Source organism: Haliotis rubra, unplaced genomic scaffold (genome assembly GCF_003918875.1).
Source record: "Haliotis rubra isolate DU_JTF1 unplaced genomic scaffold, ASM391887v1 Scf58, whole genome shotgun sequence".
In the NCBI taxonomy this organism is placed as follows: Eukaryota; Metazoa; Mollusca; class Gastropoda; order Lepetellida; family Haliotidae; genus Haliotis; species Haliotis rubra.
In genome coordinates this window covers 2,862,977-2,889,915 of record NW_025767279.1, presented here as the reverse complement: position 1 = coordinate 2,889,915, position 26,939 = coordinate 2,862,977, and the positions used below count along the sequence as shown (strand labels likewise).

At 40.0% G+C, this 26,939-nt stretch overlaps 2 protein-coding genes and 1 long non-coding RNA gene across 3 annotated transcripts; 2 read left to right on the top strand and 1 right to left on the bottom strand.

The window, feature by feature from the left end:
* Positions 1-4,043: 4,043 nt before the first annotated feature.
* LOC124254729 lies at positions 4,044-5,477 on the bottom strand. Its single transcript, XR_006892536.1, has 3 exons — positions 5,463-5,477; positions 4,621-4,714; positions 4,044-4,114 (listed from the first exon to the last, which is right to left on the bottom strand). It is a non-coding gene; the product is annotated as an uncharacterized LOC124254729 (long non-coding RNA).
* A 2,763-nt stretch (positions 5,478-8,240) lies between these two features.
* On the top strand, positions 8,241-8,678 carry LOC124254709. The gene has a single exon (XM_046688555.1). It carries the CDS (start codon positions 8,241-8,243, stop codon positions 8,676-8,678), a length of 438 nt encoding a protein of 145 aa, XP_046544511.1.
* Positions 8,679-19,344: 10,666 nt separating this feature from the next.
* On the top strand, positions 19,345-20,694 carry LOC124254707 (neuromedin-U receptor 1-like). The gene has a single exon (XM_046688554.1). The coding sequence runs from the start codon at positions 19,345-19,347 to the stop codon at positions 20,692-20,694; it is 1,350 nt and encodes a 449-aa protein (XP_046544510.1).
* The last annotated feature ends 6,245 nt before the right edge of the window (positions 20,695-26,939 follow it).

Here is a 26,939-nt window from a genome sequence, read left to right as displayed (position 1 = left end):
AGTTTCTGAAGGAAACTTTCGTGGATTCATCAGCTTGACTCTCCATGTCTACAAATGATAATGTCTCTCTTAATAATGAGACTTTTATTTCCCTGAATCTTTGCTACGATACTCTTCCCAGGCATATTCTACACATTCAGCCGCAATCTTTGCATAGGTGTTACATTTCCTCAGATCCAGATCCACAGAACGGTCCTTACAGTATTCCATACTTTCAAGATTACATTGTGTTGGGTTGTTCCAGAATACGCTTAACTGAATTTCTTTTTCACAAACTACGGCTTCGTGAACATGGCTAGATGGTTATCTAGCGAACATAACTTCTCTTTCTCTCCGTTATTTCGTTTCTACCTCCCCCTCTCCTTCTCTCGCTCTGTAATATATAAACTTTGCTAAGGATCAAATCATGGATTCAACAGAAAACTATGATGTGGGGTCAAATTTGGTTTAAATATCTAAGCTTATTGTAAGCATGGTTCCTAGGTTTTAGTATGTCGTTTCATCTTGTGGATCCCACACCTGCTATTGACAGGTGTTGTGTACTTATCAATGCCTCGTTCCATGTTTTGCGAAATGGTTGAATGGTGCCATGAAAACCGTTTTTATTGTAACTCATGTATCAAGTGCATAAGGTTAGATTAAAGTGACTATTTGCCTAAAGAGGGGTTACCATATTATTATTTATCCAGTTTTAATGGATACAATTTCAAATCTACGTTTAAAGTTGTGAATTTTGGGATCCTTAGCAAAGCGTTAGTAGCATATAATTTACAAATAGCCCTGCTCATAAATGTAGATCACTGAGTATATATATATATAATATACGCACAAAATGTCCAAAGTAGTACAGGTGTTCAGTCATAAATATTGCATAGATAAATAAAAACAGAATGCCTTTTTCTCCAACATGTTTCGTTCTTTACTCTTCAGGGAGATTGTAGCGGTTACAGTATGACGTCATTACATATATATTGTGACGTCATAATAGGGACAACATTCTAGAGCGACAAGGTCACAGCTTGCAATGGTTTAACATTGGTTTGTACTTGTCTATGAAGTAGTGTTCTTTTAAAATTCGTTTTACTTTATCCGAATTTTGAACTTGATAATTTTTATCATGTTGGAGAAAAAGGCATTCTGTTTTTATTTATCTATGCAATGTATATATATACATATATATATATAAGAAGAAGTTTCTGAAATAATTATTTCAGAAACTTCTTCTTATATATGTACTACTGTACGCTCGGTATTCTCATCACTTTCTTTTATATATATATATATATATATATATATATATATATATAGTGTAGAATGATTGGTACTGTATAACTACTAGATATGTACTAGTATTAAAGGCGTATGTAAACAAGGCATGGCACAGGTCCCCAGTTGAAGTAAACACTGTATATATGTAATTGGTACTGGCCGTTTAACCACTAGGCTACCCCATCACCAGACCGAGAGAGAGAAATATATACAGAACTTGGTACGTTAAGTTGTACGCTTACGTTTATCTTTATCATAAGTGAACGGTAATGGGGTCAATATATTCAATTAATATCCTTTTGAAATCACTGGCATTTTTTGTGTCCATTTGTAATGCTATTGAACTTCGCAAGGATGGGAAAGTCACATTAACTTGGTGCGCCTAGTGGCTGCAAGAGTTTGATGATCCCCAAGGAGTTGAGATTGTGCCGTTTGAGTCTGACAACCAATGATCGAGGGACAGTCAAAGCGCCTTTTGGGCAGTGGGGCTGGATATTGGCGCTATACAAAAGTTAGAATAATAATAGTATAATAATTGAACAGTACCACAGTGAACATCCTTTTGAAAGGGCGGTGGGGTAGCCTAGTTGTTAAAGCGTTCGCTCGTCACGCCAAAGACCTGGGTTCGATTCCCGAGATGGGTACAATGTGTGAAGCCCATCTGTGGTGTCCCCCGCCGTGATATTGCTGGAATATTGCTAAAAGCGGCGTAAAACTAGACACACTCCCTCCATTGGAAAGGCTGAACCGTGGTCACCCGACGCCCCTTTTAACCTTCTTCACCGCTTATCATTCACCGTGTCACTACTTTTTACACAGATCGGTGTCAATCTTTTAAAATTTATTTTAATTTGACACGATTTGACATAGGACCTTATAGTTAACGTCTCCTTAATTTTGGTATTTTGTATTAACTGCACATTCTGATAGTGAATGGCTGAGCGTGGGAGTAATGTTCACGACGGGGTGACAGCAGAAATGTGATTCACACATTGTACTCGTGTGGGGAATCGGACCAACAGAAAAGACCTTGACCTTGACCAAGGTAACATTGATCACCACACAATGTTAGAATTTGACCTTTGTGTACTTAGTCGGATCAGTATTTTCCCTTATATCTAATCTAATCTGTAGGCATTTTTCAACTCCGCCCTGTCACTTGCGATAATGGTTCTCAATGATAAACATATAAAACCGTTAAAAAATCAAATGAATACCTTTCAATATTATCTGTAACCGTCAGGGCGCCATGTTGAAGCCGTGACCTTGCGGTTAAAACGTTCGCTTGCCACTTCCATGGTGTGAATATGTGAAGTCCGTCAATGCTGTCTCCTGTACTGATATCTCACGAGGAGCAGATATGTTTACTTTGTCTGATCAGTATTTTCCATGCATTCTAATCTGTACGTATTTCTTCAACTCCACACAGTCACTTGCTATGGTTCTCAATGATAAACACATAAAACCGATAGGAAATCAAATGAATTATTATTTGTAACCGTCAAGACGCCATGTTGAAGCTGTGACCTGTGTATAAAGCGTTGGCTTGCCACTTCCATAGTGTGAATATGTGAAGTCCGTTTCTGGTGTCACCCGTACTGATATCTCACGATAAGGAGATATGTTTGCTGTATAAAGGGTGTAGTATTGAGGGAAATGAAATTGTATCTGAGACAAATACTGCGAAACTGACGTTCAGTTGGTTTCACGAACAGCCGCTGTAGTCTTCCTTGTGACAGTATAATGAGTAGGCATAAGTCTGTGTTGGTCTCATGAACACCCGCAGTAGTCTCCCTTGGTTTCCTCAAGTCAGTATAATGAGTGGGCAGATGTTGATCCCCCAGCACAATATACTAGTATACGACTTAAGTCTAGACTAGTACAAGCAGCCCTCTTCCCTGTGTGTGTAATAATTTTGAACGCTTTGTTCTCTGCACGTATCAGGTTACGTTTCCACTGGCGCTAGGTGACTAGCGAACAAGGAGGTGTTCTCCGTATTGAGACAGCTATTACCTTACATCTGTGTCTAAATCGTTTCCAAACCTTGTGTTCAATACCTCACTTTATTCCGTGATTTAATCCAACATTTATACAGATCAACTGTCAATAATAACCAGTGTCAGCAGCCCAATATTCAGAGGTTCCTTCGGCTTGCCTTGAATCTGACACCCGGTGTTTGCGTCACTCATCTACAAAGAAAACACAAGGACATAAAACGTGGTTCTAACGACTCAGGGTGAATCAACGAATGGTATTTTATACCGTTGTCAGCAGTATTTCACAGGAATAAGAAACAAGAAAAAGCAGCGAATGTGGGTCTGTTTATTCAGTTGTCATTGCTTTACAGAGACAGAGACAGTGTTGATGGAAAACAACACGTATCTGTATATTTGCATGTACTTCACAGAGCACAAAACAAACACGTCTTGAGAGAAGACACAGTTAAAGAACCCATTTCAGATAAGGACGACTTATTGTAATAACGTTTAATGTTTGGAAAATAATCTTTTCGATTTTCGTCTTTGATTTCAGTGTTTCTCTAATTTGTTTTCAAGTAAGCCCCATTTTATAAACTTTTGTAAAGTTTTCGTCATATATTATTTTTAAGTGTACTTTGTTTTCCCGGATGTTCACATTTTGATTATGCCAGTGAAGGCGTTAATCAGTACAAGAAAATACACGAAATGAGATGCTTTACCTCAGATTCTACAAACGAAATGTACTGAAAATTATGCGATGAGAAGAATGTACATGAGGGCTTATTGAGAACTTACCGTTAACACAAAGGCGGTGAGTACTTTCACAGTACATTCCTGCAGGGCACTTCTTGACGCACGTGAATTTACTGTAGGACAAAATATATAGCATATTGCCATCTGTAGATAATTTAGACATATTATCGTAGATTTGAAACCGCATAATATGAAACATTTAATCTGTTTACTTCAATTAAACATGCGCATCTACTAAACTGTTAAAGAAATAAAATAAGTGTGATTGAGGTTTTACGCCGCTTTTAGCAATATTCCAGCAATACCACGGCACGGGACACCAGAAATGGGCTTCACACATTGTACCAATGTGGGGAATCGAACCTGGGTCTTCAGCGTGACGAGCGTACGCTTTAACCATTTGGCTACCCCAACGCCCCACCGGTTTAGGCTGTGTGAAGCCAATTTAAATTCTGTGGTGTCCCTCGTCCTCATATCCGACAGGCAATGACGATGAGGTCGAATCTTGCGATCAAATCGTTCACTTGCCACTTCCACGGTTTGCACATGTGAAGTCCATTTCTGAAGTCTCGTTCTGATATCTAACGAGAAGCAGAGATATCTGCTGTATTCCTCTCACCCGGTTCCTTCCTCGGAATAATGGCAGAAGCCCAGGTCACAGTCCAAACATCCCAGAAAGGAGCACTGGGTCTCACGGCAGTTGGGGGGACAACCTGCGGCAAATATTGGGAATAATAATGACGAAGTGAGTTCTAGTAATTTACTGGTTGTTGAGTCTAACTAAAGGACAAAGCTCTTGTAAAAAATGATTAAAGCAAAACAAACGCCCCGTGACAAATTGTAAATGCCACGAGTCAACAGGTAAGCGCTTATCTAGGATACTCGTTATAATGTATATAATTACGTTCTATGATTTGAAGGGGGCAGTGGGGTAGCCTAGTGGTTAAAGCGTTGGCTCGTCACGCCGAAGACCCGGGTTCGATTACCCACCGTGATATTGCTGGAATATTGCTAAAAGCGCCGTAAAACTAAACTCAGTCAGTCAGTCTATGATTTGAAATCCAGTCCAGAAATGTCGTCCATTAATGTTAGACAACAATACTACAGCATGAATACATGACACGTTTTTATGGCTAACAACTTCTTATTCTTTGTACGACGTTTCAGAGCAAATTCTTGCTCCTCCATCGGGTGAATGCTAAATACTAAATCACAGTATTCTGCTGATAGATCTTGCACGGGAATAATTGCCACTCAGTTGTATATTTCCTATGTATACAAAGTGTTTTAGAACGGGACATCTTATCAGTTCGATTGTCCAGTTTGATATTTGTAAGAGTATCTGTGTACAGGGTAACGCACTTACGTAGTTTGTATAAATAAAGACAGGGGTAGGGGCGTACATGTCAATTTTTTAGGATTTGATTAGCGTGAGAAACAAACAAACACCCATATACTTACTGTCACCGAACCACAGCCCAAACTACGAAAAGCAGTAACTTCGCCATTATCGTTGGAAGCTTGTCTAAGATTGAGTCTTTACATTTCACAAACCATTTATGTATCCGTGTATGTGAGGAGTATCCTTAAAAATATTGATATACTTTGGAATGCTGATAGGGACACATTTGTTGGGTGCATTGTATCATAGAAAGTAGGGAACGAGCATAATTATGCATTTGGTGGTGGTCTGTCAAAGTTTCGTGTGTGAAATTTCATTTGTGATATGATTGCATGTATTGCCACTTTGTGTGGGTAATCCTTATTGTACAACCCCTACACCCTTCCCAACACTACGATTATTGTACGCATCATGCTTAAACTTGCAAACACAGAGCTACGACAGTCGTAGCGCTGCGATCCCTGTGTTATGCACTGGAATTGGGTTACGTGTTAACTCTTTAAAGTGAGTGAGTGAGTTAATTTTTACGCTGCACTCAGCAATATTCCAGCTATATGGCGGCGGTCTGTACATAATCGAGTCTGGACCAGACAATCCAGTGATCGGCAACATGAGCATCCATCTGTGCAAATGGGAACCGATGACATGTGTCAACCAAGTCAGCGAGCCTGACCACCCGATCCCGTTAGTCGCCTCTTACGACATGCATGGGTTACTGAAGATCAATATTCTAAACCGGACCTTCACGGGTAGTTAGCTCTTTAGAAGGCGTCTTGTTTGATACCAGATCTGTGAGTAAGATGGTTGTCACGTGGCATTACGTGGTGGTGTTGTGAGACTTTGAAGGTTGAAGAAACGGCTGTGACGGGAATGTTTCTGTCCATGCGAGTATCTTTGGCTATCATGTCGTTTTGTTAAAATACGTCATGAAATCATGATGTCTCGCCTTGGGTTTGTGGTCTTATATGACAAGTCGGATAATGCCACATTCTCAACTTTAGAGACAATTACTATGTATTAGAAAGAAACCTGGAGTTCTGAAACATTTTTCCAGATTCAAAGGTCAATATACTGAAAGTGGTCCCTACAGTATTCGGTTCGTTAAAGCTTACACGTCGCCATATAGGTGCAGATCATTGATAAAAGTGTCTTGTACCTATCAGATATATCCTGGATTTAAACCTTTACTAATTCTTTACTCCCTGGTTCAGAATATAGTACCCTGTAGTACCTTCCAGAACACTGCCCCTCATGACTATCCACAAAAACAATAATATCCTCTTAAAAAAGTAGGGGAACTTCATTATTAATTTACGATTGAAACAATTGGGTGATATATCGGAGTCAATCAATGTTGATATTATAATAATGAATGTTTTAGGGGGCATCACCACTTGCACTTCCTTATGACCATAGTTGTTTGTACAGTAATCGCTCTTGAAAGATATTGGTGTATGACGTGAAATTTGCATGCGTACGATTTTCAATTTCAAAAAAAAAAAAACCCGGCTAGAAACAAACACTAGCAACTGTGTGATGCAGGATGATTGTCCAAATTATCGACCTTCTTTAAAACCGTCATAATTAAGAATGACACCCCGTGCATGGGGTGTATGGGGCTACTGCGTTGTGTACGTGCATCCCATGCGGTGTGTTTAGGGGTGGTGTTGAAGAGAAATGGTGGTGCGTTCATAAGATGCCTGTCCTTGAAAAGTTTGTGAGCGCTTATACTTCCTATCCAAATTGAAAGTTCAGGTTCCTCTTCTTGTTTTGAAGAGCATATTATACTACACTTGGAACAATGTTACACAATGAAAAGCACTGCCACATAAAACATTCCTCTCTGTCTTCCCTCTGTCTTCCCCCTCTTTGTATCTCCCTCTCTCCCTTCTTCTCTTTCTTTGTGACCCTGTCTCTCTTCTACATTTCTCTCCCCCACCCCCTCTCTTTCTTCCTCTATCTGTTTCTGCCTTCCCTTCTTGTCTCTCAGTCTGTGTCAGAACGCTGTCTCTGCCAACCTCTCGCTCTGTGACAAATATGGTCATGAATGCACTGCTTGTTAGATACAATGATACTATGTTTCACATATAGCATATGATGATATCAATGATGCCAGTACAGTATAACTACTTATCAGATATCCACAAGATCTTAATGTTTACTACATGTCAGAGGAGCACGCTCAGGTAACATGGTGCGATTCCCAGATAAGACTACAACCACAACAAAACACTTGTTTGTAGCTAATTTGGGTCAGATGCCGATACTACCTGTTACTCTCACCTCAAGCAGGGGCAAGCTATTTTAATAATGTATACAGAGTTGAGTTAGTAGAGCACCTGTCTGCCTCTACAGTAAGCCATACAGAAGGTTGCAGTGCTGGGGAGTCTTGAAAGGTTCGACTGGGCAGCGCTTCCAAGAAGACGTTAATTCTGTGCTCAGTCTACGTTTAGTGACAGCCTAACCGGTCTGTGTATGTCAGAATCACCCCATCCTCGTTTGTTCTGCTTATGTATTTTAATCCCTTTGATGGTGATGATGATGATGACGATGATGATGATGATGATGATGATGATGATGTTGATTCAATTGATCACAGGCCTGCGTGTTAAACTAAACCAAAACTAAAATGTTGCTGATGTTAACATAATGTATTCACTCACTACGAATGGTCTCATATTGGTCCTGGCCCCGATTTCTCGAAACAAATTTGAGAAAACTCAGCAAAATGCATTTCTCAAACAAAACTGAGTTTGTTTTTCGACTCAACTTGAGTTAAAAACTCAAAATATTTGAGTCTGCTAGGTAGGTAACTTAAGTCATTATTTGAGATGAAAATGGCGTATAGGAGAAGGCAACAACGCCGTCGGAGAAACAAGTCTAGAGTGGCGAGAGGGTTAATCGACCGTAGCAACCCTCTTGAAACCATGTCTGAGGAATCGGTGTTTGCCCGCTATCGTTTCCGACCTGAAACGATCCTGTTCATAGTGTCCCTGGTAGCTGGCCAGCTGAGGAGAGAGACCGCTAGGAGCTGCCCCCTGCCTCCTCTCACGCAGGTGCTCGTCTCTCTCCGGTTTCTGGCGACCGGTGGGTTTTGTTACCTGATTGCCGATACGTACCGCAGCATTTCCGCATCGTCGGTGTATCGGTCAATCAGGGACTTTTGTGGAGCTTTGGTTCCCCTGGCACAGCGCTACATTAAGATGCCCGTGGACACGGACTCATGCAAGTCCATGTTTTACAAGATTGCAGGTAAACATCTTTATTTTTCTTAGCCAGTAAATATCAAAACCACGGTTAAGAATCCTTACCGAATGTTATGTAAAGGGAGATCAATCCAAATGCTGTTTCAAAATATAAAAGTTGAACTGCGAAGCGGAATAAAAAAATCACTTCTTAAATCTATAACATTGCAAAGATATTGCCTATGGTATTGTTATCATTTTAGTCTTAAATTTATATAATTATTTACACCTTGTAGGGTTTCCAAACGTATTGGGATGTGTTGATGGCACGTTCATAAGGATCATTGCCCCAAATAAAGCTGAAGGTGACTATGTGAACAGAAAGGGATTTCATTCACCCAATGTTCAGGTGAGTTCATGTGTTAAAATTCTTCAAGTTAAAAACATATTCCATACTGAAAATTGTTCATATTCCTAGAACTGAATATTAAAAATAAATAGTAATGAATTTGTATTAAAATTAATTCATGATTATTTTATTGTAATTTTTCACATCATAGTAAATGAAAACTAATTTTGATTATCAAAAATAATCATTAGTTTACTTTTACTACATGTTATGGAATTAACATTCAACCCAAATATTACATTTACTCAACAAATTATTATTTTCTTGTGGCAGATGATCTGTGATGCACAGTTTAGAGTTACCAACTGTGTGGCCAAGTGGCCAGGAAGTGTGCATGACAGTAGAATTTTCCGGGACAGTCAAATCAGTGTGGCATTCGAAAATGGTATGTATAAACTTTGCGATGAGAATACATTTAATAATTTCATGTGAATGCCATTGTGAATGTACTCATATAACAGGGGTATCTCGTGAAGATTTAGTAATGACGAATACGTGTGAAGGGTTTTGAGATTTATTGTCTGGGATTTGATGATCCCTCACAGTGGATCTTGTGACAAAACCCTTGAAACAAGGCATAAACAAATTACTGGTGTACAGCAACAAGCATCTTTAAGTAAACATACAATTACATTGAACATTTTCTGAACACAACAAGGCTTACTTAATATATGTATATATCTAAGCATATATCACAAATTGTAGTCATACAGATGAAAATCTAAGAATAAAATTAACCTCGTCTCAGAGACGCAGGTACTCCACAGTGATAAGCCACCAGTGGCCAATGAGTGTATTTAATACCTAATAATAACATAACACAATGAAATACAATATATATTACACACACACACACACAGTGTTTCTCATACCAACAATAATATGCACCTAACATATGCACTAACATGTCATAGGATTATGTACATAATAATCCAACAACTCACACAAGACTTAGTGTAACTACCCAATAACACTAAATACTAATTAAATCATACTTAACTATTTGATATAGAATTATAATGATTACCCAGCTCTACTAAAACACCATATCCTAACCTCATTTCCAGTTCATTGTACATACATTCTCCAGCCTATGACTTAATCAAATTGACATCATATACAAATAACAAGCAAAGAATACTTGACATTTGTAATTTGTCATTTCCATTTCAGGTACTTACAAGGGTTTACTTCTGGGAGACTCTGGCTACCCATGCAAGTCCTACCTAATGACACCGTATCTATCTCCAGTAAACAGGGCTCAAGAAAAATTCAACAGAAGTCAAACGAAAACCAGAGTTCTTATTGAGCAAACATTCGGAATCCTTAAGCGCAGATTTTCTTGTCTGCACAGTGGTTTGCGCATGTCACCCAAGAGTGCATGTAACGTAACTGTTACAAGTGTAATATTACATAATATCGGCATTGACCGCCAAGATGTAATTAATGTTGATTACGATGATTGTAATGATGATAAATTCACTCTCCAAGTTGCTGATGATCTGAGTGGAACAAATGTTAGAAATTATCTTTGTCAGTCATACTTCACCTGAATATTGTACAAATTATCTTCAAATGATGATTCCTTATATAACATAATGAACAAACAAATTTTCATTGTGTGAAATATTCCATGTACAAATATGCTAGTTGGATTCTATGTAGATCACAAATCACTGCTCATTTTGACATTTCAGCTTCATTATTTCCAATTGATGTATACATGGCTTCACGACAAGCGAGCAGATAGCAGACGATGTTGTTGTCATTAGAAACGGAAGTTACGGGCACTTCATGCCGCTTACAACATGAACAAAAAAATACTCAGCGAGATCTCAAATCAAAACTCAGTTGAGTTTGAGTTGAGATTGTTTTGAGAAACGGAAAATTTGAGAAAACTCAACTGAGTCAAAATCTCAAACTCAGTTTGTAATTTGAGTAAAAACTTAAGTTTGTTTCGAGAAATCCAGGCAGGTGTTCGAGAAAAAAAACTAAGGATGTCCTCATCTATTGGTGCCACAAGACAGGTGGTTTGATTTGCGATTAACCAAAGACAATGACATTTTTTTCTGTTTTGATTTGTGTTTCAATTGTCTTAATTTGTTTGAGCGCACAGAAATTCTACAGTGGATATCATATTTAATCATAAAGGTGACAAAACCCTTTCCATCAATGAAGAGGTCAGACACACAGTACGAAGGATGTATAATTAGGAGTTAAACCTACTGTGTTGGAAAATCATAGGTATATAACGAAATTATAATACGCGTAGCGTGAGGTTTTCAATGAACAATTTAGAGCTATTTTAATTTCGTTATATACCTCTGATTTTCCAACACAGGAGGTTTATCTCCATTCTACCATGACAATTTTATGAACAATTTCAGGTGGAGCTCTTTCTTTGGTTACGAGTCAATACGTGAAGCGGCCTCGCATTCCAATCTCAAGTGGCATCGCCCGAAACGGGGTGATTGGTGGCAAACCGTCAATGACTAACGAACTCCAGATTCAGTAATAACAAATCACGTTTTGTTTTTTCAATGCATCAATCACCAATCATTAACTGATTATTTGGAAAACATATTTCAAATAAGTTTAAAAAGCTTGGTTCACATTTGAAAATTCCACCGTAGACCCTTACCCCACCAGAATAATGGCAGCAACCTCATGGCCTTGACCTTTTCTCGGACTGCCTGAGTTTAGTTTTACGCCGCTTTTAGCAATATTCCAGCAATATCACGGCGGGGGGCACCAGAAATGGGCTTAACACATTGTACCCATGGATTCGAACCCGGGACTTCGGCGTGACGAGCCAACGCTTTAACCACTAGGCTACCCCACCGCCCCATTTTCTCGGAAGTGATTGTTTACATTTACGTGCAAATTTGGAAATATGCGACAGGAGAGCCTCTGACAGTTTGCGGAAGGTTAACCTAATTGTATGACTGAGATAGTCTTTGACATCTAATTACTGGTACTGGTACAAAATTTAAGAGTAGAGGCGCTTTTGCTGTAACAAGAAGTCCGTGTTGTACCGAATTTAGATACTGTTGAATTTTACGCCCTGTCAACTTAACGATTTCACGCACCTCTACGTCTGTGTGCGAAAGCTGTGGTGACTCTTACACACTCATGTGTGTACTTTGTGCTCAAATCCGATTCTACGGATATTATTTTTTACATTTTGGAAAGTGTTTTGTGACCTAGTGGCTTCAAAGTGTAGTGAATTCAAATTGAACCGGATTCGCTGGCATGTTCGCGAGGCTGTTGACAAAGAGCCAGATTTGTGGTGATATTTCCGAAAGGATGGATCAGGACATGAGGATGTACCTCTGGCATAAACACGGTAAGGTGATTAATTATACTTTAATAGACTACTTTAGATCAAGCAGTGTAATGGATAAGAGGGATCATGGCTAAGCTAAATAACTTTTTCAACGATATTATACTTTTAGAAAAAAAATATGTTGGGCTAAACAGAACGGTTTGCAGATTCTGTAATTGTGTTTTACTACCGCTAAATTTGAAACAGTACAAATTTCAAAATATCATTTGGTTTGAATTGATAACCCAACTGTTTATTTATATGGACGGAAGGCATTAAAACTTCTTCGGCGTTCGATGATAATGCATCCTCCGTTACCGGATCAAGATCAGTGGCGATATCGTTGACGAAAGCTGATAATAAATTTAACACGGAAATTACGTAGCAGTCTATTGCTGGACCTATTCTGACACAACATAGAATCAACGTAAACATATTTGTTTTTGCTGAATTTTTATTCGGATCTTGTTCGACTGAATATGTTTCCATCCTTTCGAAGTACTTTTGTATGTATAAACACCTATTGCTGTGATTTACGCAAGTAGTGAGTCGAGTCCGTCATCGCTAAATCCATCTTTAAAGACATATGTGTAATTTCCGACAGTAACATCGCCGTAATTTATCGATACATCGGTAGGTTGTTTGGTGTCCGCTATGTTGGTGGGCAGACAAAAATAGTGCATTACCGTAAACCATGTATGATTGCGCACGGAAAACAGAGACCTGTATAACGTGATTATATACCTCTGAATGACTTTAATTAGCCAATCACAATCCAGTGTTTACTGAAGTCATGGTAGAATACAATATAAAAACCAGGCTATAGATCACCATACTGGGGATCATGGGGACTTAAGTACCTTTGCTACCTACATGGACTCTAGCTGGATTTACATCATTCCTTCAGATGGTGGTGATTTTTGCACAATATAACCATACATTTAAAAATACATATATACTACGATTAAAATCACGGACAATGAAAAATACTGTGAATGAAATAGGACTTACTCACCCCCCTCGGGGGACAATAATTTTACGCTACTTCAACCACAGCAGTAAACTGAAAAGAATTACCGCTCTCAAAATAACTAACAGTAATGTGAATGTGAAGTGTCTGAGTGAGTGAGTGAATATTGCTTAACGCGGCATCAGCAGTGTTGCAGCTATTCGCGGCGACGTGAAGTTTCTAGTTTAATGACTATTTGTTTTATAGTGGATGTATAATATGCTTCCGGTGCCATAAGGAGGAGTTGTGACAATGTTACATGTCAAATCACTCCTTACAGGCTGTAGTTGAAACAAAACACAACCCTGTGTCTTTGGATATCAAATTGACTAGGTATTCCATGTACCGTATTTCCTCTTATAAGCACCCAGGAGCTTATTTTTTCAACGGACTTCCAGACCCGGCGCTTATTAGAGGCCCGGCGCTTTTTGCGCTTACTGGGTGTAATTACCGTAATTGTTGGTGAGCTGCTTTACCTCCGGCGCTTATTGGAGGATTACGGTACATGAAATAACAAGGTAGCTGTTGTTATCCAAGAATACACAACTGGTCAAACTAGAGGACACCCCTCAGCTTGTGGGAATGTTTGTCATTGTTAATTTCAATAACGGAAGAGCGAACATCGAAGGGGACCATTCTACTGCGACCGCTGATTAAGTTACCTGACTCGCCCTCATGCACTCGCTGACTTGGGTTGACACATGTCATTGTATTACAAATGCGTAAATCGATGCGCATGCTGTTGATCACTGGATTGTCTGGTTCAGACTCGATTATTTACAGACCGACGCCACACAGCTGAAATATTGTTGAGTGCGGTGTTAAACAACAAATAAACCATTTTTTCACTGCGAATAAGGTTGGCACTTGCTCCAGTGACAGATACACACAATAAGCCACATAAATATGAATCAATTTAGTCCAAATTATTTCTGGGTGTGATTATTTTTCATAATACATGCGGCCGTAGGAAATCAAAGCAGCCCAATTAGTTGCTGTGCGTTAACATCTGGTGTACATCCTCCCGAAATCTACACCGCACAATCAATTTCTTTGTGTCATCAGGTACAGGTCCGCCCGAAATCGACACCGCACAATCAATTTCTTTGTGTCATCAGGTATAGGTCCGCCCGAAATCGACACCGCACAATCAATTTCTTTGTGTCGTCAGGTACAGGTCCGCCCGAAATCGACACTGCGAATATTGGCAATAATATTGAGCGTGTATTATTTTGAGGTGAGGTGAGGTGAAATTTGGTTTAACGTTGTGCTTGAGAATATTTCGCTCATATGACGACGTGCATGCGTGTGTATGTGTATGTGCGGCTGCTTGTACTAGCCCAGACTTAAGCTGGTTTTATAGTGTTAGCCCACTAGGAGATATTTCTCTGAAATATAACATGTATATTTTATAGTTTAAGGCAGTTTAAGTTTCATATTGTCAGAAGAATTTACTTTATTAAAATAAAAAAACTAAAATATAAAAAAATATATAAAATTTGGGGTGAGAATGTGACATAACCGACAATTGCACTGCATGAATCTCATCCATCACAATATTACACAAAGGAGATCAAGAGAAATAGCAGGACGACGTAGTGTTAGCCCACTGAGATACCATGCCGCAGTGAAGCATGAATACCCCACTCAGACATATTGTACTGACTCCGAGCCGACCTGTCCTTGTTGTACCCATTAATGCCGAGCGCCAGGCCGGGACCAACAGGTACCATATTTTAACGTCTTTCGGTATGACGCGGTCGGGGATTGAACCCGCGACCTTCCGCTCTCCGGGCGGACGATCTAACCACTACACCACTGAGGCGGTCGCCTCCACAAAGGAAACTGCTGGTAAAAATCACTTAGTACTTAGGTACTACAAGTTCGCATGGTCCCTAGTTGGTGATCTACCTTCAGTTGCTGGCGATCTACAGCCCATTTTAATGTTGCAGTGTCCTAAATAGTATATGATTTTAAGTTACATGCTAGTTTTATATCTCTAACTGTGGCACACTAGTTGTTTTACTGTCCTTAAAAATAAAATTATAAAGTATTTACTGATTAAGTCACGATATGGCTTTAAATTGACTTGAAATTTGAACTCATTCACTCACTCACCCACTAAACATCACTACACGTGACTACAATTAGCATGCTTCATTAAAGCGTCGGGAACATTCCGATGGATATACTAGGCATGGCACTGACAATTCACAAGTGACGAGGAATATGCTGGGCATGACATTAACAATTCACAAGTGACGAATAATATACTGAGCATGACAATAACAACTCACAAGTGACGAATAATATACTGAGCATGACAATAACAACTCACAAGTGACGAATAATATACTGAGCATGACAATAACAATTCACAAGTGACCAGGAATACACTGGGCATGACAATAACAATTCACAAGTGACGAGGAATATACTTGGCATGACATTAACAACAATTCACAAGTGACCAGGAATATACTGGGCATGACAATAACAATTCACAAGTGACGAATAATATACTGAGCATGACAATAACAACTCACAAGTGACGAATAATATACTGAGCATGACAATAACAATTCACAAGTGACCAGGAATATACTGGGCATGACAATATTACAATTCACAAGCGACAGAGGAATATACTTGGCATGACTATTAACACAATAACAATTCACAAGTGACCAGGAATACACTGGGCATGACAATAACAATAACAATTCACAAGTGACGACGAGGAATATACTTGGCATGACATTAACAACAATTCACAACTGGGCATGACCAGGAATATACTGGGCATGACATTAACAACAATTCACAAGTGACCAGGAATATACTGGGCATGACAATAACAATTCACAAGTGACGAATAATATACTGAGCATGACAATAACAACTCACAAGTGACGAATAATATACTGAGCATGACAATAACAATTCACAAGTGACCAGGAATATACTGGGCATGACAATAACAATTCACAAGTGACGAGGAATATACTTGGCATGACATTAACAACAATTCACAAGTGACCAGGAATATACTGGGCATGACAATAACAATTCACAAGTGACGAATAATATACTGAGCATGACAATAACAACTCACAAGTGACGAATAATATACTGAGCATGACAATAACAATTCACAAGTGACCAGGAATATACTGGGCATGACAATTACAATTCACAAGTGACGAGGAATATACTTGGCATGACATTAACAACAATTCACAAGTGACCAGGAATATACTGGGCATGACAATAACAATTCACAAGTGACGAATAATATACTGAGCATGACAATAACAACTCACAAGTGACGAATAATATACTGAGCATGACAATAACAATTCACAAGTGACCAGGAATATACTGGGCATGACAATAACAATTCACAAGTGACGAGGAATATACTTGGCATGACATTAACAACAATTCACAAGTGACCAGGAATATACTGGGCATGACAATAACAATTCACAAGTGACGAATAATATACTGAGCATGACAATAACAACTCACAAGTGACGAATAATATACTGAGCATGACAATAACAATTCACAAGTGACCAGGAATATACTGGGCATGACAATTACAATTCACAAGTGACGAGGAATATACTTGGCATGACATTAACAACAATTCACAAGTGACCAGGAATATACTGGGCATGACAATAACAATTCACAAGTGACGAATAATATACTGAGCATGACAATAACAACTCACAAGTGACGAATAATATACTGAGCATGACAATAACAATTCACAAGTGACCAGGAATATACTGGGCATGACAATAACAATTCACAAGTGACGAGGAATATACTTGGCATGACATTAACAACAATTCATCAGTGACCAGGAATATACTGGGCAACAGTTAACAAGTGACGTGGAATGACGGATTATCTGTCCCGAGTGAATTCAATGTCAGAGAATTATTTCCGCCATCGTCAGAGCTTTGGACTTTCTAAAGTTTTTATTTTTTTCAAATTGCAAGTTGGTAGGTGACCAGTCGACCTTCGTTCCCTTATAGGCACCCTTTAAAAGCAATCTCCTCGTGGTGGATGCTGGGTAACGCTAACGGCCCTTCACCCCGGCGTGAACCCGGGGGCATATAGGTCCACAGCACCCCATTGCTGGTCGTAAGACCGAATTGGGCAACCTGCTTTCCGTGGGTTGGTGGAGAACGGGATTCTGGTGGTTGAGGGCAAAAGGGGCCTGGAACCGTGTTCCTTTTGCCCAACAAACCACTTTGGCCCTGACTTCACCTAGACGGGTGGTAGAATTGGCCCGATTCTATCAATCGGCTGGTCACGCCAAGCCCTGTGCATAGAAAATAGTTTGCACATTTATCTTTGTGGCCATTTGATTATCAATGTTCAAATTACTATTATATTAAATTGCCAAGAGACCTATGCCAAAGGGCGCTGGCTCATGGGCCATTCTTGTGATAATGACCTCCAAATAATGTATATTTCTAATTTATTGTTATGGGCCGAACCAGTCTAACATTAAGTTGGCACATAAAGGCAGCTATTTGTGTCCTTTTTTCTGGAGTTAAACACCCCTGTATACCTGGTGTCAGCATCCTGAATATTTCCGTTGCTATGTCGACACTGACCTTGTTGATATTCCATGGTGGGTGGGGAGCAGGGTGCCGAATTATTTTCATCACGGAATGATAAAAAGGGAAGCCTGGACGAAATAGATCGTGCAAATGAAACTAATTCTTCAAACGTTGACTACTGGGCTAGATTCTTCTGACGATCTACCCATTAAATATAATCCATTCGCTATTTCCAAAGCTATCCATGGGATTTGTGGAAAAGTTCGAACTGTTAACCGTCTCTGTAGTGGTTCACTTCTGGTGGAGTGTGCACGGAGCAATCCCTTAATCTATTGCCTGCACAAGATTCTCAATTCTTGCCGTGGTATCATACAAGACGGAGCTCGTTGTCTCTCTGACATGTCAGAGGAGGACATAGCTGCAAAGCTTGAAGATCAGGCCATAACGGCGGTGAAACGTTTCACTATGAAGACGGCAAAATTATAAATACTAACACTTATCTCTGGCCTTTGCTAGATCATCTCTTCCGCAGTCGATCAAAGCAGGTTACGTTAACATTGGGGTGGATGTGCATGTCCCCAATCCACTCCGGTGTTATAAATGTCAACACTTTGGGCATGGGTCCAAATGATGGGTACACGTATTGTGGTGGTTCATCCGAAGGCTCAAAATATTCATATAAACAAAAAAAGCATTATGAGTGAGTGAGTTTATTTTTTACGCCTCGCAGTATTCCAGCATTATCACTGCGATGAACACAAGGAATGGGCCTCACACATTGTACCCGTGTGGGGAATCGAACCCCTGTCTTCGGCGTGACGTGCTGACGCTTTAATCACTGGGCTACCCCACCGCTCCATTATAGAGCGTCACGTACATTCTCATGTAACTATAACATACTTAACTGTGATATGACTGCTGTTATACAACTGAAAAATACTATGGTAAAGTATACCCACTCATAAAGTATACTCACTCATTATTGGTGCCCACAAACACAGAAGGTATAATTATATTCTGATGTTCCACACCAGTAACGGGGGTCATTTGTGAATCAATAATGGCATCAATTAGGAGGAAACAAATTACCCAAGGCAGATTGATAATTTCGATTTTTAGCAAGGCAAATCAGACTACATTGCCGCGCCCAGTGATGAAACGATTGGGGGAACAGTGAGCCTATATATATGAATGCTTAGTGCACAGGAAATACTCGAAGTATGTTCCTTTGCTCGAAGTCTGCAAACTTTAGACTGAGTAAGAGGAATAGGCCATATACCAAGACTACGAACTCGGTAATTTAAATAAGGATTTGCTGTATGTAGGATTTGTTATAAGAGACATTTGTGCAACATTCGCTGACAAAATACTTGAAATTTATCGTGAAACAGAGCTGAGGAAACGTGTACTAATTATATCGGATTTATAATATGGAGCTGAAATGGTTCTACAGTGTGATTGTTATACAAGGGTTATCATCAACAGCACAAGAGTTGGCAGTGACACCTACATCCTCAGGTCGTAACAACACAGAGGTGTCGACGACTGCAGACGCATCATCAATATTGCGTAACATCACTGCCGGAACTGCCGCATCTGTTGCAAGGTGTAACGTGACCGACATGGATGTCAGAGACAGCATCGACAACAACGAAACTATGAACGACAGCTGTAACAACACTGCTAACGAAGAAGAAAAGCAGACCAACCCATTCGGTCTGATCCATTCTGGCAGTGTGACAGAGGCTACATACAAATCATTCATCACTGTGACTGACTACATCCAGTTCGCATGCTCGGTAATAGCCCTCGCCACCAACATCTGCAACGTCATCGTGTTCTGTCAGAAACGGATGAAAAGCCCGTCAAGTACAATCCTACTAGCTCTGTGCGCTTCCCAGCTCCTCCTCCTCGTCATTTTCATGATCGTCAGCATCATAAACCTGATATACGGCGCCGAGGCTGGGACTAAACGCATCAAACTATACTATGGCATCTACATTAACGTCTTCGTAGCTGTGGCTCTCAGGAGAGTTGGATTTTGTTACACCTGCCTGGTGTCCGCTGAGAGGTTCATAGCTGTCACGTTTCCCCTTCAAGCTAAAAGTATGCGTCTTGTGAAAAACCCAGGTGTCGTCTGCGCACTAATTATGGCGGTTTGCTTAATAGCACATATCTTCAGCCCCTTGAAATTTGCCGTCATATCTTACCTGGCGTCCGACAACACAACAGCGTACAAATCCGGGTATTCCTCAATGTATGTCAAGGATAAAGTTCATTTTGAAAACTCCAGTATCGCTAGTAAAGTTATATTTGTGTATTTGATGCTTTTCGGATGTCTAATGTTCAATCTTCTAATTGTAATATCACTCCGACGTCACAGCAAGGGGAGGCAATCGATTAAGACTAGCCAGAACTCGGGAGAAAAACAGAAGATTGAGAGGCAGACGACGATAACCATCATGGCGTCAACCGTTGTCTTCGTCATCCTCGCCCTGCCTTCCAACACCAGCGCGATCATCGCTAACGTCAACGACGACTACGGCTTTTACACGAGAGAACACTTCCTTTTCCTGGTCGTGAACAAAGCTGGAGGTGTTTGTGAGCTTGTCAGTATGTTTACTGACTTCATCTTCTACATTGCTCTCAGTACAGCTTTCCGGGAAACCTTCGTCCAAGTGTTCATCCCATGTGCAGCTCGCGGTAAACCAGGAAAGAAGATCGGCACAGGAAGTGCCAGACTAGGCACAATATCAACAGGCATCTCACGTTCCAACTGAACAACGGGCAATAGACAGTGGACGCTTGTTTTACGCAATATTAATCGCAGAGGAACAGGTACTTGTGACAAACAAATTAGTTTCACTTGATTGTGATTGTTCTTCATTTCGACCTTGTTTCCGAACTTATTTGACCCACCAATTCTAGTTGCTTTGATGTTATTGTCTATACTTTGTTATGTGCCCGTGCAACATATTGTTAAACGATGTCCCTCGGCGTACTTTCTGTTACAATTCAGTGCAGGTTCACGACTGTCTGCATTAGCAGTAATATGTTGTAAGGAATGTATTACTTTTAAATGTAAGCACTGGTATTTTTATGCTTTGGAGTCATGTGTAATGTCGAATCTATGGAATAATCTTTCTTGGAATAGAATGATCTAAAATGCAATTCTTATAAAACATGTAGAAAACTCTATCAACCCACATAACATGAAACCGGCGGTTGCGTGAACGTTTTATTTTCACCGTGGATATCCAGCCTTGATCACTTTGCTTGACCACCATTTCTGCAATTTCTGAATTATTATCATTGTCATCACTGCAATTTTATACTGCCATAGCAATTGTACTTCCTTTGAATTGTGTATTACCTGTGGTCTGCAATCCAGCTGGGGTCCATGCAGGTAGCAAAAGTAATGTCCCCATGGTTCCTAGTATGGTGATCTACCTTCAGTTGTTGGCGATCTATAGCCCGTGTTTTATACTGTATTGTCTTCTTTAATTGGAATGTTTTAACTTTGCTCGCTAGTTTTATATTCACATCTGTGATTCTCTAGTATTTTCACTGTCAATCGTCGACAGCTTTTAATCCTCCACATGTTTTCACTTTTTATTGTATATATTCTTTCCGTCACGATATGGCTGAGATTTTGTGCGATGTGACGTTAACATTAACTCACTCACTGTTGCCTGCACTGTACTACCGTTGTAATTACCTCGGAGTATTTTTGTGTTCATTTCGAAACCTTGTTAATTACCCAGCCAAACAAAGTTTGGGTGGTCTAGAAACAAAAACAAAATGTCGACTGTTTAGATTTATACAGTGGTCACTATCGCCAAATGGTGAACATACTAGGTGATAAATTGTCATAAATCTATTCTTTGCTCATACAATTCTGGTGTGTTAGTTGTACCATGTACCCTACTCCGCTACTTACTAGTGCCGTGTACCCTACTCTGGTGACTTGGCTGTACCATGTACCCTACTCCGCTACTTACCGGTTTCGAGAAATCGGGGCCTGGTGAATGCGGCTGTACCCACACATGTAAATACAGCGATTATCGTAACGGTCAGGACCTGTGAAGATCCGGGTTAGAATTGATCTTCAGCAACCCATGCCCGTCGTAAGAGGCAATTAATGGGATCGGGTGGTCAGGCTCGCTTCCCCATCTCAATTGCGTAGATCGATGCTCATGCTGTTAAACAGCAAACAGACAAAATATCAGCATGTGTGCGATTTGTTACCTGTCGATATCGAAATTGAAACAGTAAATTAACCCATCATATATCTGGAATATTGCCGAGAGCGGCGTTAAACAACAATCAAGCAAAATATCAGCATGTGTGCGATTTGTTACCTGTCCATATCGAAATTGAAACAGTAGGGTAACCTACATAATCTTCTAGAAAGACTACAAAAACACAAAATAGTACTACCATAAACAAGGAAAATTAACTAGGTTAACAAAGTAATACACATTACTTCAGAGTTATTACAGTACTAGTATATGGCGCAGTACTATATTCAATGGCAGTACGATGACATTTCAAAGTACAGTACTATAGCAGTAATTTGCAATAATGTTCGTGATCATAACTTAGAGCAGCAACAGTGGTCAAGCTCACAATAGGACTACACATGATGAGCAGCAATTAGCTGGTCTTAGTGTAATGTGAGAGGCATGCCGTTGAAACTGGTCTTCAGTAACCCAAGTTTGTCGTAAGAGGCTTCTAACGGGATCGGGTGGTCAGACTCGCTGACTTCGTTGACACATGTCATTGTATCCCAATTGCTTAGATGGATTCCTATGCTGTTAATCACTGGACTTACTGGTGCAGACTCGATTATTTACAGACCACCGTCATATTGATTTTGCTGTAATATTGCTGAGTGCAGCGTTAAATCAACCAACCAACCAACCAACCAACCAGCCAGCTTTTGTCGTCTGACAAAATCTTCCGGAATGTTTCTTCACTGTGCTGGAGTGGTTTATACAGTCCTAGAAGGTTCTAGAGCACCCTTGATCCGAAAATCATCTAAATTTAGTTATATAAACATTACTGTCGCAAATCCTGAGTGTGTGAGTAAGTATATATTTAACGTCACTAAATGAATAGATTTAGAGAATAAGTGAATCTTGACAGAAACAAAGTAACAACGTGTAACATATTGCACTCAAGCAGATGTTTCGTAGGTGTTTTAGCAGCCTGTGTGCGATGTGATAGGGGTATTGAGTTTCAAAGTCTGGTTCAAGATTCTTGCACAGGTAATGACGTGCACGTGTGTGTGTGGCTGCCTGCACTAATCCGTGACGTTCCTCTCACCGCAGTTGCAGTATCGAATATACCACATACGTGGTCCAACATGATATGATTAAGTGTAAGTTGTGCTCTACATAGCTTGTGACTGTACATGTGCATTGTGTGGACCCGTGACGATTGGGCTCAGAATATTTTGACAATCAATGTTTGTCGTAAAAGGTGCATATTGTGCAATTTGTGACACCTTGCAGTTGATATCTCTCAGTCTTTGTCAACCATTGGTTGAAAAAAACGTCTTTTGTCAGTTCTGAAACCTCGTTCCATTTTCTGACATAGTGTGATAACCAGCAGTAGTTATGTCGCAGGAACACCTGTTCTGTTCTGTGGCCATGTTTTGGACACCACACGGTCACGTGAAGATCCGGGTTAGAATTGGTCTTCAGTAACCCATGCTTGTCGTTAGAGGCGACTAACGGGATCAGGTGGTCAGGCTGACTTGATTGACACATGTCATCGTATCCCAATGGCGTAGATCGATGCTCATGCTGATAATCACCGAATGCTCATGCTGGTAATCACTGAATCGTCTGGTCCAGACTCGAGTATTTACGGATGGCTGCCTACTGAAGTTTGGTTTTAATACAATAGCACCCACAAATTCAGGATTTACATTAATGATGTGATAGAGGTAGAAGCTATGCAAGAATTACATACATTGATGTCACTAAACCTTGTCAAACATAATTTTAGAAATGCTCAACATTCTACTGAATGTCATCGTGTCCCAACAATGTAAATCGATGCTCATGACGTCTGTCACTGGATTGTCTGGTCCGATTATTTACAGACATACAACTGGAATGTTGCTGAGTGCGGCGTTAAACAACAACAAACTACAGTGTGTACTTCTATAGGCCGTCAGTGATATGCAGTCTCTCCTTATCGGGATATCACTGTGATACCCGTGACCCTAATGGTGAACAGCCATTTGACCAGTGCTCTAGCCAAGGAGAACCATGACACAACAGTATATCAACACGTTCTAAACGAAAATTTAAATATTTCGACAATAACAGTTGGAGGGTTTGTAAGGTCAAAATATATATTTCATTAAACTGCTTTTGTGCACTTTGACGTTTGAGTATATTTGTGTCATTGAACGCATTTCTTACAAAAAACCTGATCGAGTTGAAGAAATACCTACAGATTAGATTACAGGTAAGACAATACATATGTGACAAAGTACACACGGGTCACGCAACACAGACAGCGTGCTAGATTACCTTGACATTCACGGGTCTCAAGTGTGAGGTCAAGGTCATTTTAGTGCGCCCCATCTTATTTGTTCATGAAGCTTATACACAAAATGTTAACTTAAGACGGTCGTCTTTTATTGACAGGTTAAAGTCTTTAAACCATTAGAAACCGAGTGTCACAAAAGGCAATGGCGTGGTGAAACCTTAAGCATGTAAAGAGTGAAGCAGTTGTGAGTCTGTGACCCTATTTCAGCCATTTCAAGACACAATTAAAACGATGTTCTAATATGTTTTGGTATATACTGCACAAGACAATTACAGCAAATACACAAACCAAAGTGATAGGTACAAAAACATTTTCAATATACAAAAATCTACTTTTACCACAATATTTCTGGGCCAATATATATTCTCAGTGACCACTGCTTGATGTAAAATTATTTGTGAACCTCCATACCTTCAAGGATATATATGTTTTTCCGATGTCTTGTGTTAAATAACACACAGATATATTGCACTAATTATTATAAGAGCAATTTGTCATAATGATGTAACGATACGAGTCATGGAATTCTTGTATTTGCCGAGCGTTAGCGAAGTGATACATGAATTCTTACACGAGTCTTCCAGTCTTGACTATATGTGTATTTCACCTAATTCATCACCTCAGAAGAAGGCAGAACAAAACATGAACATACAGCTGGTTCTTTGTAGCATATATAGTCTTATCGTCGCCTTAGAAATGGTTCAGATAGGATATGTGGGCAATTGTGAAAGCTGAGAAAACATGCAGTTGGTTAACTGTATCATAGAATCTGGACTGTAACGATAAACGTTAACATGTCTTCTCACACGAAACATGAATTATTGGGAAAATGAAGGATTTAAAATTATTGTTTTTTGTCACGCTTATTATCAGCACGTGGTGTATGACACATGTAAACGTGTACTGTTTGTATTGTCCTGGAAAGTATATCAGTTGTATCTTGGCTTAGATCTAGACTTTAACCACATTTGCGAATCCAATGTGCATCGATATGGAGCTGACAAACGTAAACATATAATCACGTACCATCATATTGGATGGGCTTGTTTAATCTCCATTGGATAACATAAGCCTGTTCCATGTTGTAGTACTTCACTCTTGCTAGACAGCGTCATTGTAATCTATACCGAATCATCGCATTATTATACAATACAGAAGTCATTACCCATAAGGTGTGTTATCTTTATTGTCCAAAAGGGAGAATACATGCTGTTAACAGTCAGCTGCATTTGTGTTATGATATGCCGGTCTGTGATCAGCTGAATCATCATCATCATCATCATCATCATCATCATCACACCACCGTCACCACCATTAAACGGATTAATAATCTATATGGGGTGATTCTGGCACACTCAGGCAGGTTAGGCTTATTATCAGCTCACGACGCAGACCGGACACACCATTGAACCAAGTAGTGTATCTATCATGTAGTGCATTACGACTACATTTGTTACACACACAGGGGGAGACAGAGACAGAGGAGACATGGACAGAAGGAAAAAGAGAGGGAGGGAGAAAAAAACAGATAGAGGAGGAGGGAGAGGGAGAGAGACAAAGAGGAAGAGAGCGAGGAGATAGACAAAGACGGAGGAAGAGAGAGAAGGACACTTAAACAAAGAAGGAGAGTGAGGAAGAGAGAGAGAGAGGAAGAGAGCGAGGACATAGACAAAGACGGATGAAGAGAGAGAGGGACACTTAAACAAAGAAGGAGAGTGAGGAAGAGAGAGGAAGAGAGCGAGGAGATAGACAAAGACGGAGGAAGAGAGAGAGGGACACTTAAACAAAGAAGGACAGTGAGGAAGAGAAACAAAGAGGAAGAGAGCGAGACAAAGAGACGGAGGAGGAGAGGGACACTTAAACAAAGGAGTGAGGAAGAGAGAGAGAGGGAAGAGAGCGAGGAGATAGACAAAGACGGAGGAAGAGAGAGAGGGACACTTAAACAAAGGAGAGAGAGGAAGAGAGAGAGAGGAAGAGAGCGAGGAGATAGACAAAGACGGAGGAAGAGAGAGAGGGACACTTAAACAAAGAAGGAGAGTGAGGAAGAGAGAGAGAGAGAAAGAGAGCGAGGAGATAGACAAAGACGGAGGAAGAGAGAGAGGGACACTTAAAAAAAGGAGAGAGAGGAAGACAGAGATAAAGGAAGAGAGCGAGGAGATAGACAAAGACGGAGGAAGAGAGAGAGAGGGACACTTAAATAAAGAAAGAAGGAGAGTGAGGAAGAGAGAGAGAGGGGGAGAGAGCGAGGAGATAGACAAAGAAGGAGGAAGAGAGAGAGGGACACTTAAACAAAGAAGGAGAGTGAGGAAGAGAAACAAAGAGGAAGAGAGCGAGGAGATAGACAAAGACGGAGGAGGAGAGAGAGAGGAGAAGAGAGAGAGACACTTAAACAAAGAAGGAGAGAGAGGAAGAGAGAGAGAGAGAGAGAGGAAAAGAGCGAGGAGATAGACAAAGACGG